At 33.4% G+C, this 15,004-nt stretch overlaps 1 protein-coding gene and 2 non-coding genes across 3 annotated transcripts in view; 1 reads left to right on the top strand and 2 right to left on the bottom strand.

Annotated features, from left to right (window-relative positions):
- The window catches only part of rau (RA domain-containing protein rau), a 37,785-nt gene that overhangs the window by 2,799 nt on the left and 19,982 nt on the right, over positions 1 to 15,004 (bottom strand). Inside the window, exons 2-5 of the mRNA XM_066397817.1 lie at positions 10,676 to 10,822; positions 818 to 1,074; positions 430 to 607; positions 27 to 167 (exon numbers count right to left, since the gene is read on the bottom strand). Of these exons, the coding sequence (XP_066253914.1) occupies positions 27 to 167; positions 430 to 607; positions 818 to 1,074; positions 10,676 to 10,822 (723 nt within the window). The remainder of the gene's footprint in view (positions 1 to 26; positions 168 to 429; positions 608 to 817; positions 1,075 to 10,675; positions 10,823 to 15,004) is intronic.
- TRNAE-CUC (transfer RNA glutamic acid (anticodon CUC)) lies at positions 1,285 to 1,356 on the bottom strand. Its single transcript has one exon. It is a non-coding gene; the product is annotated as a tRNA-Glu (tRNA).
- Positions 1,797 to 1,868, top strand: TRNAE-CUC (transfer RNA glutamic acid (anticodon CUC)). The gene has a single exon. It is a non-coding gene; the product is annotated as a tRNA-Glu (tRNA).

Raw genomic sequence — 15,004 nt, 5'->3', positions numbered from 1 at the left:
ATAATTTAGAATACAGTTATACTTACTTTTCTCCTGGAGAGTGGGGGGTAATCAGGATTTCTTCTTATCAAAAAGTGGCACTCATGTGAGGGCAGCCAAGACTGTTGAACATGAAGAGGTCGATCATCGGGGTGTAGTTTTCTTTGTTGCTCCCTCTCAGGGTTAACCTAGAGAAAAATCATACAAATATTTGAAGCGTGTTTTTACTCAATGAAAGTATTTTTCGTGAATTTATAACTGATTATGAAAGGAAATGTGATTATTACATTTTGCTGTACTTCGCGTTATTGAATTGGGCTAAAAACGAGCAAATTTGTGGAACTTTATTGGGTGCGTTGCTAAAGTTGCGGTCGTAAGGGCATCTCGTAGAGAGTAAAGGAAGAATATTCTTGCAGTAAAAATTAACTATTAAGTTTTCTTTTAACATACCTCGTATAAAGAAAACTGTTCCACCCTCTCTCGGCTACTATAACAATTCAATAGAAGTGCTATAAGTTCGTCCACTGTTGTTCTTGCACTAATCAGCAACGATTTGTATTGAGAATTGCTGTTTAGGACAGAATCGTGTACTTTGACTAGACCACCTCGACGTGTTTGTAATGAGAATCTGCAAACCAATTTAGAAATATACTACATTGTGCCATAACTGAATAGAAAGTTATATTAGAAAAACACAAGTTATTCATGTTATATACAGGGCATTGCAGAATTTTTTTTTTTTTAACTTTTCATTCACCCTATATATGTAGCAATGTTGACATGATTGTTTAATAAATATACGATTTTTACATGTAATAGGTATATTATTATGACTTACTTAGAGTCGCCTTTTGGATGACAACTTTGTAAGACAGCAGGTCTTGCTTCATCGTCCAATGCCAAATGAGTCCTTACTCCTGCTTTTCTCACAGTTACCTCCATACTCAGATAGAATAACTTCGGGTCCCGATGTTTCATTTTATATTTACCCAATAATGTTCCAACAACTTCTTTACATGTCGTTTGAAAGGTGATACTTAAAGTTTTGTATTCTATGTCCGGTCGGAGGCACTTTGCATATACCTTGATTGTAGTCTGAAAATGATAAATTACCATAAATATTTTGTAATAGGTTAATATTCATTGATTAAAGCTTTATTTCAACGTTTCTATCAAAAATAGCTTTTGTGGAAATTAACTAGAAATTGGATTTGATGGCACAGGCAAAATCTATTGACGCATCTATTTCTATCATAATATAATAAGTTTAATTTATATGAGTTAAATAAAAATAAGGAAAAAAAATTCCGGTACCGGGAATCGAACCCGAGCCTCCTGGGTGAGAGCCAGGTATCCTAGCCACTAGACCATACCGGATTGTTAAGACAAGTACACTTCGTTCTAGGTATTCGACCAGGCGCGAATACGTATTATTATAAACTGCTCGTCGTTTTTAATAAAACCTGGGTTCTCTTGTAAATTTGTTATTTCGATATTGAAAATTATTGAATAATAATTTATAACGAAACGAATTCAAGTTGTAATAATTATGACAAAACGAAATAATCCGTTTTAGCTGTTATTCAACCAATCAGATTGATCTTTAACAGTAAGAACCAACTAAAATCAATTGATAAGGAAAACCCTTAGAGTAGATTGAAAGTACATAAATCAACCTGAATTTGTATCATTCAATATCAAAGATTTGAAGTGAATTTATAATAGAAATGAGATATTGTTCAATCGAAAAATAGTTTATAATATTAGGCAATCAAGTCTAAATAAATATTTAAAATGTAGCAAAGTTGTTTTGTTAGTCCGGTATGGTCTAGTGGCTAGGATACCTGGCTCTCACCCAGGAGGCTCGGGTTCGATTCCCGGTACCGGAATTTTTTTTAATTTTTCTTATAAATTGGCGCTATCACACAAATAAACTCTTATTTTTAAATTGTATCCAATAATGCATTAATGAACGATATAGGAAAAATAGCTACGAATTTTTTTAATTATTACCGAAAAATATTTTTTATTATATAGGATGTCCTAAAACCACTAGATCGTATTCAATTTTATGGTATTAAATAGAACTCTCAGAATTTGGTTGGATTGATGGACTAATTGAAAAATTCCAAGTGATTTTCCCACTAAGCAAGTTATACCTGTAATCGTTTTTGAGATACTTATTGCATTGCAGATGTGGCGGTTCTTTTGCGCTTTCTGGAGCCGTTAAAGATAGGACTTTACTTCCTGTCTTAACTTTCCACAACAAAACTAATATCTGATTTTTGAATTTTTCATATCGTTTTTGGAAATGAATATTTCTAATAAGTAATTCATTTTAGATAAATACTGATACACCTGGTAGAAATTAGATATATAGATTTTCATTTCTATAGGTACTCACATGGATGTTTTTAACATCAATCAAATACACAAAGAAACTTGCTTGTCCCATACATTTTTTGCAAATTAATTTCATGCTCATTTTAAAAAAACAATTCTTTTATCTCTCACGGCATTGAATCGAATATTTTTCGTTTCTTGAGTAAAAAATAGTTGTCACTCGATCTATTTACATGTCACGACTAAACCCGGATTTAGAAATCAAAGTGTTGGGTCCGCCTGAAACCTGAAAGCTTTGCTGTGCCTGATGATGACGATTAGTCTTTTCCGGTGTTTAATGAAACATCTTTAATAACCAGAAAAATAATTTTTGAACAATATATAACAGTGCAATTTTCATATAGATTTCAAAGAAGTCTGATTTAGAATCTAGGACAGATTTAAATTGATTTATAAACAAGGCATACATCGTACGGTTTCTTGACGATGAAGATATCCTAATTAATGCCTTCTTTACACCAAACAAGCACGACTAACCGTCAAAATTACCCTGTAAGAATGTTCGAGTCTAATTCCGCAGCATGGCAAAAGATATATCTTTATTTGGGGTCCATAAATCCGCCTAATCTAGGCAAGAAATGAGTAGTTCATCCGCATATGTACATTTCCTCGCGACCTTCACCTAAACAAATTTGTTCTTGGTGTCAAAGTCGTTAGTAACGAAAGATAAGCTTTTGAGTTAAGCCTATAATATATACCTATAATACAAGACTTTTTTATATCAGTTTATAGTTGGATGCTCGTTAAAAATTTCAAAATATAGATAGTACACAATCGGAGCATTAAATTCGAGGATTTTCAAGAGAATTCACAAATATGTACACATGCTGAGTTTGCACAGGTATTACAGTATATTGCATAAAATTATTGATATTGCGAATCTATGTGTCTACCAATCCGTAAGCCAATTGCAGATTTGCTGAGAGACGCCGCTGGATGAATTATACAAATTTCTAAGACTAAAGTCCATCACAGTTTTTTGTACAAATACGTAACAAAATGAAGCAACAATATTTTGAACACAAAGCCATTATTCATGTTCTCCAAGTTGAATTTCTCCAGAATCTACAAAATTTACTATTCTTCTTATAAGAACTTGCACCTCCGTGTGAAAGTTGTTTCTGTCTGTTAATGAGATAGAATAAATTCTTGTCGAATTCAGAAAAACTATAAATATGATGAAATTCAGATGAATTTAAAAACTTCAGGTTTCTTTATAAATACCTTTAGACACTAAGAGACAATAATTCTAAGAGGATAAATCCGAGATGTCGGAATATCCTGAGGAATTTTGAACACTTCGGAATTCCAAGGATCGTAAGTGTAGTAAAAAAATTTTGAAAACTTTCTGTTAATATAAAACTTTTCATTTCTGGGAATTTTGGGTTATCCACAGAAAATTCAGTTAATTCCTATATCAGTTAATATTATTGAGATAATAGGGACAGACATGCTCCCAAGTATACGACATGTGGTCAAATGTTGCACATTTTTGGTCGTTAAAAAAGGATTTTATGACTCATGATCTACTCGGATAACTTGGCCAAATTGTAAAAAAATTCCAGAAAAATGATGTGCTGTTCTTGGCAAAAATGAGAATTTTTTGCCTTCTAGCTTCCTCTATAACCTCGGTTTTGATTCGGATAGGAATAATGCTGCGGTAGTAAATATGTTACTTTTTCGTCTTAGTGAATAAACAGCTATTTTATTTGCCCCGTCACAATATTTCCAACGACTTTCATATAAATTAGTCAGCAGTGAGGCGTACGCAAATTATTTAAAAACGTGATGATGTTATCAATTAATTATACGAAGAACATTTGGAATAGCATGAAAACGAAATCTAAAAATCAAGCACAGGTCAAGTTACATATCGTGATTATGGAATATTCAGAGGAATTATAAAAAGTGCAACGAATGAAAATTTCAAGGTAAACTGCAGCCATGTAAAGTTGTCAAATTCTGCAAATTGATTTCCTTTGCACGAATAATTATATTTAAGAAGGGAATTTCGTGGATCACATTCTCGAAGAATGCTGCTGCAACATTGCTAAGGCGATCGAGGAAATTATCTCGATAATTGCACTAGTGATTGGTTCAGCTTAACAATGAGATACCAAGATTGTATTGCTGAAAGATTAAAATTAACCGATGAAATTCTCAATAACATTTCAAATTTATGGCTAATATGTATTGTAACGCAGGCGTCAATCTACATTAAACCGCAATTTCCGGTAAGTATAAAGTATTGTCGGTATCTATCAATGAAGGAATTTTACTACTGTAAAAATATTTGGTCATGTTACTCCATGAACCTGTAATGGGTAAACGCGTTCATAAAATGTCAATCACCTTTAATCTTATCGATATGAATATTCTTATTTATGGATGAAGCCTTAAAGATCGAATTACACTATAACGTATTTTTTTCTAACTAACATCTGTGTTTACTCGATATGTGAATGCTCAATGGTTAATTGTGCAATACTAACCGTGAAAAAAAAATTTTTTTCATATCATTTCTGATTCTGAATATTTTGATTTATATGAGGAGTATCGTTTTCGCAGCTGGGGTAAAAAACTTAATCTTCAAATATTACCTTGATATGGAATGATAATGCGTGAAGTTGACTTCAAGGCATATATAAATGTCTTTTGAAAATCTCCAAGTAAGTTTCAATACAAAATTAATTTCCTAAGAAATAAGCTCCTCCCTTGAGACTCGATTTAGAACGAAACGTTTAAAAAGAAATCATTTAAGCATCGTCTGTTCCTTAAAAAGGAAGTGTTCATTCCACGTAATGAACTGTAAAGACCGAAGACATTATAAAACAATAGTCGGCACAACTTTGACACGAGTCGGGAAGTGGATGATTAAGCAACACAAAGCTGCCTGAAAGCTTAAATTGTACCGTTTTTGAGATACTTCGTGTGTCTTAGTTCACCAAATTTTTAAATTTTGATATTCCCCGAACAAGTCTGAAAAGTCATGCTTTCCCGCACGCCACTGCGGTTACACGGCACATACACCTTACAAAACAGAAAGTAACTTTTTTTCGCTTTCAAGGAAAAATTATTTTCAAGATTCTCAAAGGACTATAAGGCTTTAGATCTTTATTATCCAGACGGAAACCTTATCCAAATAAGCTTTAAATCCCACGACAAACAGAACGTGGTCGTGGTATACTTCCAAATGCTTTTTAATATGTTCCATAATAAATTACAACCATGTAAATGCTTCGTATTAATATTTGATAGAGAACTAGCGTTTTGGATTGAATAATAGAATACATATGTCGTTAAATTTAAATAAACTTTTTTTAAGTATTTTTATTGATATCGAGAGTGTTTAGGATGGTTCAAGCTTGAAACAACACACCAGCACCAGTCAGTGTTGCTAAATCAGTGAAATCTCCGTGAAACAAAATATGCCCAAAGCTTTTAAGTAGTTAAGCAAAGGGGCTTTTACCTTAAGAAAAGATATTTATACTTTTAAATGATGTAGAGCATTCGCTCGTGCCCGACACAAAAAAGGGACCTCATATCCTGTCTCCTGTGAAATTGAATAACCCCCAGGTGCAGCTTTTCAAGGGGACGCATATGGTAAATACCAAGACCATATAAATATAATGAGAATAATGAGTGCAGGATTGGAAAAATTCTGATTAAGAGATACGCGAAAATTAAAGGTTTTGCGGTACTTGGAAGAATATTTTCGTTATAAACTTGAGAGCTGGTATTTCGGAGATTCCTTGTCTGATTTTCAAGAAGAATCGAGATATAGCTATTTTGAAAAAATTCTTCTAAAATATAGAGATTTTATGAATTCCCCTGAAATATTTCTTATTTTAATTAAATGTAGCAGTAGTGTTTTGCATTGTTTTGTCTCGAACTTCATGCGATATTGAAATTTTTCTTTTTAATGTAAACCAATCTACATCACTGATTATGCAAGACAAAAACAGCTACAGTGAAGTTTTTGCTGTCCTGAACAACAATATTCAAAAATGTCTTATATGGATGTAAAATTTTTCATAAATTTATAATTGACGATAAAAGTGCAAGTTTGTATACCATAAAACGAAAATAAACTCTTTTCAAAGGAACAGACGTGCCTAGGGGGAGTTTGGTGTTAAGGGCGTCCATAAAACGGAGGTAACATGATATTCACATACATAAAACCCCCGGAAGTTGGCGTTTTGTGTGCCCCGCACGTGCATTATGGACACCGATGGTGAGCACCTGATATTCCTGCTCCAACCCTAACAAAAACGATGTAAGACTGCCAGCACGAGCATTTAAACTGCTTTGATTCAGACTTTCGTGGAAAAAAATTTGAAGGAAATTTCGAATAATTTGCTCACACTTAAAAAAGTCCCAGAAGAGGAACGCAATTCTAAAACTTACAGAAAATTTCATATTAAGTAACCTTTTTAATATTATTTAGCGTTTCGTAAAATCTTGGGATTATTATGCAGAGTGTCACATATCATAACAGAAATATTTCAAAGGGCAATAGTATCTTAGAAAATTATTTCAAAAATGTTAATAGACCCATTGGTAGAAACACACTGGTGGCAAACATTTTTTTTCTCATATTTTGCGTTTTTCGCACGTATGCCTTGAGCTAAATTTTCGAAATTTTGTACTTCTATTTTCTTTGAGACCCTTTATAACAAAATGTCAAAATCGTCGGTAGCCATATACAGGATGTTGTATCTTTTTGAGACATGTTTCAATTCTTATTTCAAGTCGTTCTTCAGTTCTTTAGCTTTTTGGTCTCTACATCCTAAAGGCGGCTTCTCATTAGTCAATTTCATTGATCAATATTGTGAATCTATGTTGTTGAAATAAAATAGATAAATGTGAACACATATTTGATGATATTGCTCAATAATATTTCGTTTTAATAAAAATGAAAGGTCTTTCTATTTTTCATTGATCTATAGAATTGATTCAATGATATTGATAAATGAAATTGACCAATGACCCGTCTTAAAGGGGACTTCACTGCATTGAAAGGTGCCAAAGTGAACAATCTTATATTGACGTTACCGTCCCCTTAACGAACATGCGTTTATATGTCAGAGAAACTTCAAAGCGTTCCTTTACTACCAAATTCTGTATATAAAGTGTTGACTAAAGTGAAATTAAATTGCTCCAAAATAGAACGCCCTGTTGTGCCCATCTGGCTATTCTTTTAAAAATTATAATGCTGTTTTTAAGTTTCCGCTAAGACACAATGAAAATATGTTCGAATTATCCATACATATTTTTCTCCAGTTAAAAAATACTTCATGTCTCATTGTAAACACAAAAAAAATACAAAATCATTCTTGGCTGCTCGTTGAAATATGATTTTATGGCGGTACCGGTTTTAGCTTTGATCTTCGAAATCTCGAGAATTTGTTGAGCCTATTTACTCAAAAACGTATACCAGATTAACCGTTTCAAGCAGCTTTTTCAGCACAAATAAGGAAAATTGTGACATTTCTTTGATAAGTTTCTCATATCACGAGTTACACTAATACCTTTTTTCTGTTTTTTACATTTTATAGCTTCCTCCAGCTGCTTTTCGAAAGCATCCGCATGCCGGCATCTCGAAAATTCGTAAAAGAATTGCATGCTGCAAGGGGAAGTGCAAACTGCATTTGCACACACTGTTGTCTTTAAATGAGGACCTATGAACGATATAATCTTTCTAGTCTGTAGGAAGTGCGACTACAGTTACCACACAAAGGACAATACAAACTATACATGTATGTGCGCACAACGACCAGAAAATCGTATATAAATAATGCCTTCATGATTAACATGAAATTATGAGAACTATTCACTAAGAAAAAAACTAGCGTCACCTGCGTGAGAACTATGCGTTCTTTTCCCGTGGAATGAGGTTGCCTTGTAAGGTCGAATGGAGGCCTTTTATTCGCAACTCTATACACGGAATATAAGAAAGTAATGGGATTTTATTTCTTTTTGGTGTTCCACAATTGAATTAATGAGTGAAAGAAATGTATAAAAAAAATTTACTGGGTTAGCAAAAATTATTCAACCACGGCAACGCATTTGTGAGCGAAAGAATAGTTCAAAAATTACTTGTTTTAGAGCCAAATTAGCAATGTGCTGTTTAACTGTAACAACAAATTTACTTAGAAAAGTTAAAATTGAGCCTGATTATTGTCCAGATTCCTGGATTCTATGAAAACTAACGTGATAGTATATTAGGTCAAAACACATTAAGGGGTATACACAGTTGTTAAAAAATTATGTTTTGGGGTCAATATGTACATATATCAATATCCTGGTAACTTGCCAAGAAGATAAATACCTTAGGGGTCAATAAATGCAAAAGATTATCTTATTGCGAAAATTATCAGGAGATTGATATATTGGCACTTAAATATATTTTTTTGTTAACGTTAATGATAACATTAGAATTATGTTAAAATAACGTTAACGCACAGTGAAACAGATGGTTTAAAAAATCTCTAATGAAGCAAAAATCAGAAGGCAATATTAGGATTACGCATATGCAATCTATACCGAAATATCGAAAAAATCATCGTTTTCTCGTTATATTACTCGTATTTTCTCAAAATTACAGTTTTTAGTATTTTTAAAATTAACATGTCCCCGTCTTTGAAAAAATCGTAATTTTTACATAATAGATTTCAAATACAAAAAATAATATGAGCCTTAATTGGCCTCCTATTATGTGAATCTCCCACGAATAAATTCTTTCAAATATTAAGTTCTATCCCTGCCCTCACCCAAAAATAATAATTTCATGATTGTTGACGCAGGTTAGCTCATTGACACTATTCGTGTGAATCTTATGCAAGGAGCTAATACTTCTTAACGGTCTGCTAATTCCGGACTATGCCGGAATTACACCAGTGCTGCTTCTTATTGTTCTTCTTCTTGGTACCTGCATCCTTCGTCTCGGCCTTGTATCTAAACATTAATGTACGATAAGATGCGTAAAAGGAAAGGCAGAAGCCAAAGAATGAAATTCCCATCAGATGTTCCCATGGTGTCAAGTGGCATGTGGTAGTAGCTATGTATATTGCGGCCCTTCCGTGATCCCACGCCGAATTTCATTGAGGATCTATCGTTTTTCTTGCCAAAAGGACAGCGAACTATTGTTAATTTTGTTCCGGTTTGCGGTCTATCCGACATTGTTAAATATTAAACCGTAGAGTTGCCTTGTTTATAATTTTTGATAATTTTGTGAAATATGTATAAGAAAATTAACCACCTGCCACCATATATACCAGCAGAAAGCACTTTATTTCATCTTTCATCAAAAAAAGGATTTTTTATTTAATTTTAATCGATTCATTACGTCATTTTCACACCGTAAGATTGAGAAACTTGGAAAAAAATACACTTTTTGCCTTAAAACTAGGACAAATTAGCTATTTATTTTTTAGAACCTATTTAGTAAAGTTAAAAATTTCTAAATTCTGTTCAAATTCAACTACGTTACACCGATATCTAATATCTACTTATTTTTGTACGTAAAATAAGGTTTTATAAGGCGAATTAGTTTGTGCCGAAGCGAGCTTTATACCGGGTACATAAATGACCAATTTGAATTAAGCCTCATTGCCTAAGTTTGATGATTAATATGGCTTACATCAGAATTTTGAAATTAATACGCACATGAAAAAAAGTTAAGAATATTGAAAATCGAACTCCAAATTTAAACAACCATACATTTTTTACGAAAAATATAATCACCATATGCCTTTTATAATTTGAAAGTCGTCCGCGGACAATAAATATATAGAAAAGTGATTAAGATCGATAAAATCTTCCTACAAAATGACTCAAGAAACCTCCAAAAAAACGGAAAAGATAAAATCCTTACGTTTTATGGAAAACGCAAAGGAGGACTTTATCGAGAAGTTTTTTAAATATCAAATTGGAACAAAAAAATAGAAAAAGAAGATTCAGTTATAACAAGTCTTTTCAAATTTGTAAATATGTATTAACTTTGCAAAACATCATTCTGAAAATAGAAAAAAAAATCAAAAAAGATCATAAATAAAATTGAGCAAAGAATAAGATGAGGAATATCTTAATTTACATACAAATTTTGGTAATTGGTGTTCAAAAAATGAAAACAGGGCAGACAAATTCTGACATAATTATAAATTTTTGCTATCAATCTGTATTTAAAGCATAAACCAACAGGTCTGAGCTGAAAAGTCTACGCAGGCCAATTTATCTTTTAATAAAAGGTGGTAAAAATATTCAACTTTCATTAACTCTTACATAATCTTACCTGTAGAGACGATTCATTTAAAGACGAGTAACTAGAAGATCTACTTCCTAAAGGCTCAGGACTTAGACTCCCATACGACGTAGTTGAACTCAAAGACACCGTATCAGCTCTACTTCGATAAGGAGAAAGCTGCACGTGCTTCATCATCTGAAACAAATTTGAAATTGTTATTTTTATTTGTTGCTTCGTTCTATTGTTTAATCTCACCAAACTCAAAGACTGGCAATTTTTTTTCTTGAGAAACGGGGTTATATGTTTCTTCCACAATTAACTGTCTCTTTGTTAATAGGCAAGTATATGTACTTTCATGTTATGTACATTTTTAAATTGCATAGAATTTTTTTTACATAAAACTTGTATGAGTCGGAAATTTAGTAATTCATAAGTTTTAGTATTATAGCATTAGAGTTAGCAGTAAGATAATAACGGGCAAACTGACAGAGTCATCTAGAGATGAAGCAATGTCGAACCAGGTTACTACTACCGCCGCTACTAAATAGTCTAGTGTCGAGGAATCCCATTTTTGGACTGAGATGCCTCCATGGAACTAAGAAAGAAAGGGAAACAAGCAGTTGAGATATAAAAAGGCAAAGGTGTGCTTGAGTAGTCATTTCCCAACCATGGAAAATGTCCATAATGTTATTCGGACATGTACGTGTTTTCTTTAAACACCACAGAGACGTGTTACAGAAAATTCTCAATTTTTTGCAAGTTCGTAGGTCTCACACTAAAACCAATTTCCTATCGTAATTACCACATGTAAATGATATCAAATTATTAGTGCTTTAAAAGTTTAAGAAATGTGTATTATTATAACTGCGAAGACCAAACACCAGCTCAGCACGACCAACAATAAACCCTTTGAGCTTTTGAGGCAGCATTTGTCATTAAGATTTTACTATGCAATACGGTATTGAGGCGATAATAGCGCCTTAGAAGTGGAAATGCGAAGTGTGCAAAGTTCAATGTAATTTACATGAGGCATGGAGATAAGCAAGAATCAAAGAAGTTGTTTAGCGTATCCAGTTGTGTAAGCTAATAATATGAAAAGGATATTATTTTGCATTAGTAACCTCATTAGATTTATATTTCTGAAATAATGCTCTATAAGAGAAAACTTTGAATTTTTACGCCATAACGACACCATAATTCTACTATATCACTTGATTAGACTTCATTACGACCGATCGGAAAAGTATTTTTATTGCTTGTTTGGATTGATGAATAATGGTTCCAAACAGGATGTTCTCATGCATTCAATTGGGACCGCCATGTTTGCATCATAATATATCATAAATAATTTACTTGCACTTTCTCAACAAGTTGGATTTGTCAATAAACGTATTGTTTCCAGAAGCCTTTTACAATAATATCAGACAATCGATAGGCCTTATAAATCCGCATTTTTTCACACACGCTTTTACATTGTGGGTTAAAGCGTAATAATGGCAGGAAGGATACTATCAAATCTACGTGAAATTTGCAATTAAATCTGTCTATTCAACATTATCAATGGGTCAGGAAATAAAGAAATATAATAGGGGAAATGAGTTATGGTTCTAACTAAAACAGGAAAAACTCAATAAACCATATTATTCTATCAGGTTGTTCGGAAAGTAATTTCGTTTTTTTATGTGAAAATGAATGACAGTTTTCGTATAATAAACAAATGCTTTATTAAATTATATATTGGCCGTTCTGGTCCAACACCTTTTGCCATCTTTCTGGTAGTAGCATAATTCCACGCTCATAAAATTTTTTGTCTTTGCTGGCAAAAAACTGATCGAGGTGGTTTTTGACCTCATCATTTGAGATGAAAGTTTTACCGTCTAAAAAATTTTGGAGTGACCGGAACAAATAATAATCCGATGGTGCCAGGTCTGGAGAATATGGTGGGTGTGGCATTGTGTCCCATTCAAGCTGTAAAAGCTTTTGGCGAGTGACCAAACTTGTGTGAGGTCTCGCGTTGTCTTGGTGAAACACTACACCTTTTCTGTTGATTAGTTCGGGTCTTTTCTGTTGAAGTGCATCCTTCAGTTTGTCCAGCTGCTGGCAGTAGACTTCCGAATTAATCGTTGTGTTATCCGGTAAAAGCTCAAAAAAAACGATTCCTTTAAAATCCCACCAAACAGACAGCATCACCTTTTTTTGGTGAATATCGGCTTTGGAAATGGTTTGAGTCGATTCATCTTTTTTGCTCCATGACCTCTTGCGTTTGACGTTGTTGTATACAACCCATTTTTCGTCCCCAGTAATGATGCGCTTCAAAAACGGATCATTTTTGTCACGTTTGAGAAGCGAATCGCAGACGTCAATGCGGCGACACAGATTTCTCTCTGTGAGAACATGGGGAACCCATATATCGAGCTTCGAGGATAATCCCAGGCCTTTCAAGTGGTCATAAACTGTTGAATTCGATAAATTTAACTTCAATCCGATCTCACGTGTTGTTATTCGACGGTTCGCATCAACTAATGCCTTTATGGCGTCTTTATCAGCTTCAACCGGCCTTCCCGAACGTGGTGCATCTTCGACATCAAAATTGCCAGATCGAAATTTAGAGAACCAGTTCTGACACTGGCGTACTGTCAACACACCTTCTCCATACACATCGGTCAATTTCTTTCTGGCTTGAACAGCATTTTTACCCTTTCTGTAGTAAAACAGTAGGATATGTCGAAAATGCTGCTTATCGCTCTCCATATTTAAAAGGGCACCAACCAAAAACTACTGCGTAGAATTAATTGAAATGTTTCACACACAAGCCTTGTTATATGAGCTCTCAAAGCATATAAAAATTATATGGCTTAAGTGTGAGGTTAAGTGCAAAAAAATACCATTAAATCCTCTGTCGGGAAAAAACGAAATTACTTTCCGAACAACCTAATATAATACAGGGTGTCGAGAACAAGGAGGCCAATCCACTAATTATTTCAACATAAAGAACTTTAAGGAGACAAATGGGACTTCTATTTCTCAGTTTTAACACACAATATAGTCAATTTTCTACTTCTCGCAGCACCTACAATTTTTGAGATATAGTGTGGAATTTGGAGAAACGTAACTGTTCAGAGCCTGCGTAAATAGACGTAGAGAAAGAGTGGATTAAAGAAATAACCACGACGTACCATGAAAATAATTTGGTATGGAGAAAAGCGCTCTGACCCCAAAAAACTGTCACCCTATATATTTATGCAAACAATTCAGAAACCTATCTATGTATACTCCAATGAATCGCATATTTGAAATTTAAATTTATATCTCAAGAGCTGTAGGAGCTAGGATGAAAAAAGGATAAATAAAATTGAACTTACACACCCAGTATATCTTAAAATTTTGAAACATAGGTATCCATATTGCTTCTCTTAGATTCTATTACCCACAAAGAATATGTGGTTTCCATATTGGCCTCCTTTTTCAGAACACCCTATACATTAGCTACTCTTCTTAAAGTTGTGAATACGGAAATTTTAAAATAAAGCAATAAGAAATTTGGTGATATTTCAGAAACTTTTACCAATGTCTCCACAGTCGCCCTCTGGAAAATACTGAAAAATGGCAATCAAAAGACACCACTGCCTACACGTTGCATTATCACTATTTTGCCTGCAAATGGGAAAATTCTCAGTATATTCTTCGTAAGTCAAGGGGGGATAATTGAAGGTTTTAACTGGAAAAGTCCTGATTCATTCAGATTAAATATTCTATTAAGGAATTATATTAGTATTAATACCAAATGTAACTTTCTCTCAATTTCCTCTCTTTTCTCGTTCCCAGAAAGTGACAAGTATTTTTATAGTGCATAATTTACTTTCTGATTTGTCCTGATATATAAACGCGAATATTGTACAATATAAAACACATCAACGGCTTATTTTACAGGAAACAGGATGAGCTCAGAGCGGTCAGTTAACATACCGGCTTTTTCTGTGATGAAAATTGCATTCATTTATTGGCTTTGATATGACGGAAGGCGAAACAGGGACTTTTTTATTCAACAATTTAACTTTGATTGCATCGTTAATGGTTATTAGCTATTTTAAACATTATCGGTCACAATCGATGTTTCGCAACATGAAAACAATTAGCAGAGAAACAGATGTTAAAAAAGGGCAATTCAAGTCCTTGTTAACAACTATTCATTTTACGGATGATGGCGCCAATCGAGCTTTTTCATCAAATCACCTAACTGCACATTGTAATTTTTTCCCTAATGTTGAGGCTTTAATCACAGTTTCGGATATAGCGAAATATTCCACTACACATTGCAAAAACTATAAAAATGAATTTTCACACCTTTAAAGAAAATTTTAATACTTGTTTTAGTCC

Source organism: Euwallacea similis, chromosome 16 (genome assembly GCF_039881205.1).
Source record: "Euwallacea similis isolate ESF13 chromosome 16, ESF131.1, whole genome shotgun sequence".
Classification (NCBI taxonomy): Eukaryota; Metazoa; Arthropoda; class Insecta; order Coleoptera; family Curculionidae; genus Euwallacea; species Euwallacea similis.
The sequence above is the reverse complement of the archived record's forward strand: the minus strand, read 5'-3'. Positions and strand labels throughout refer to the sequence as shown.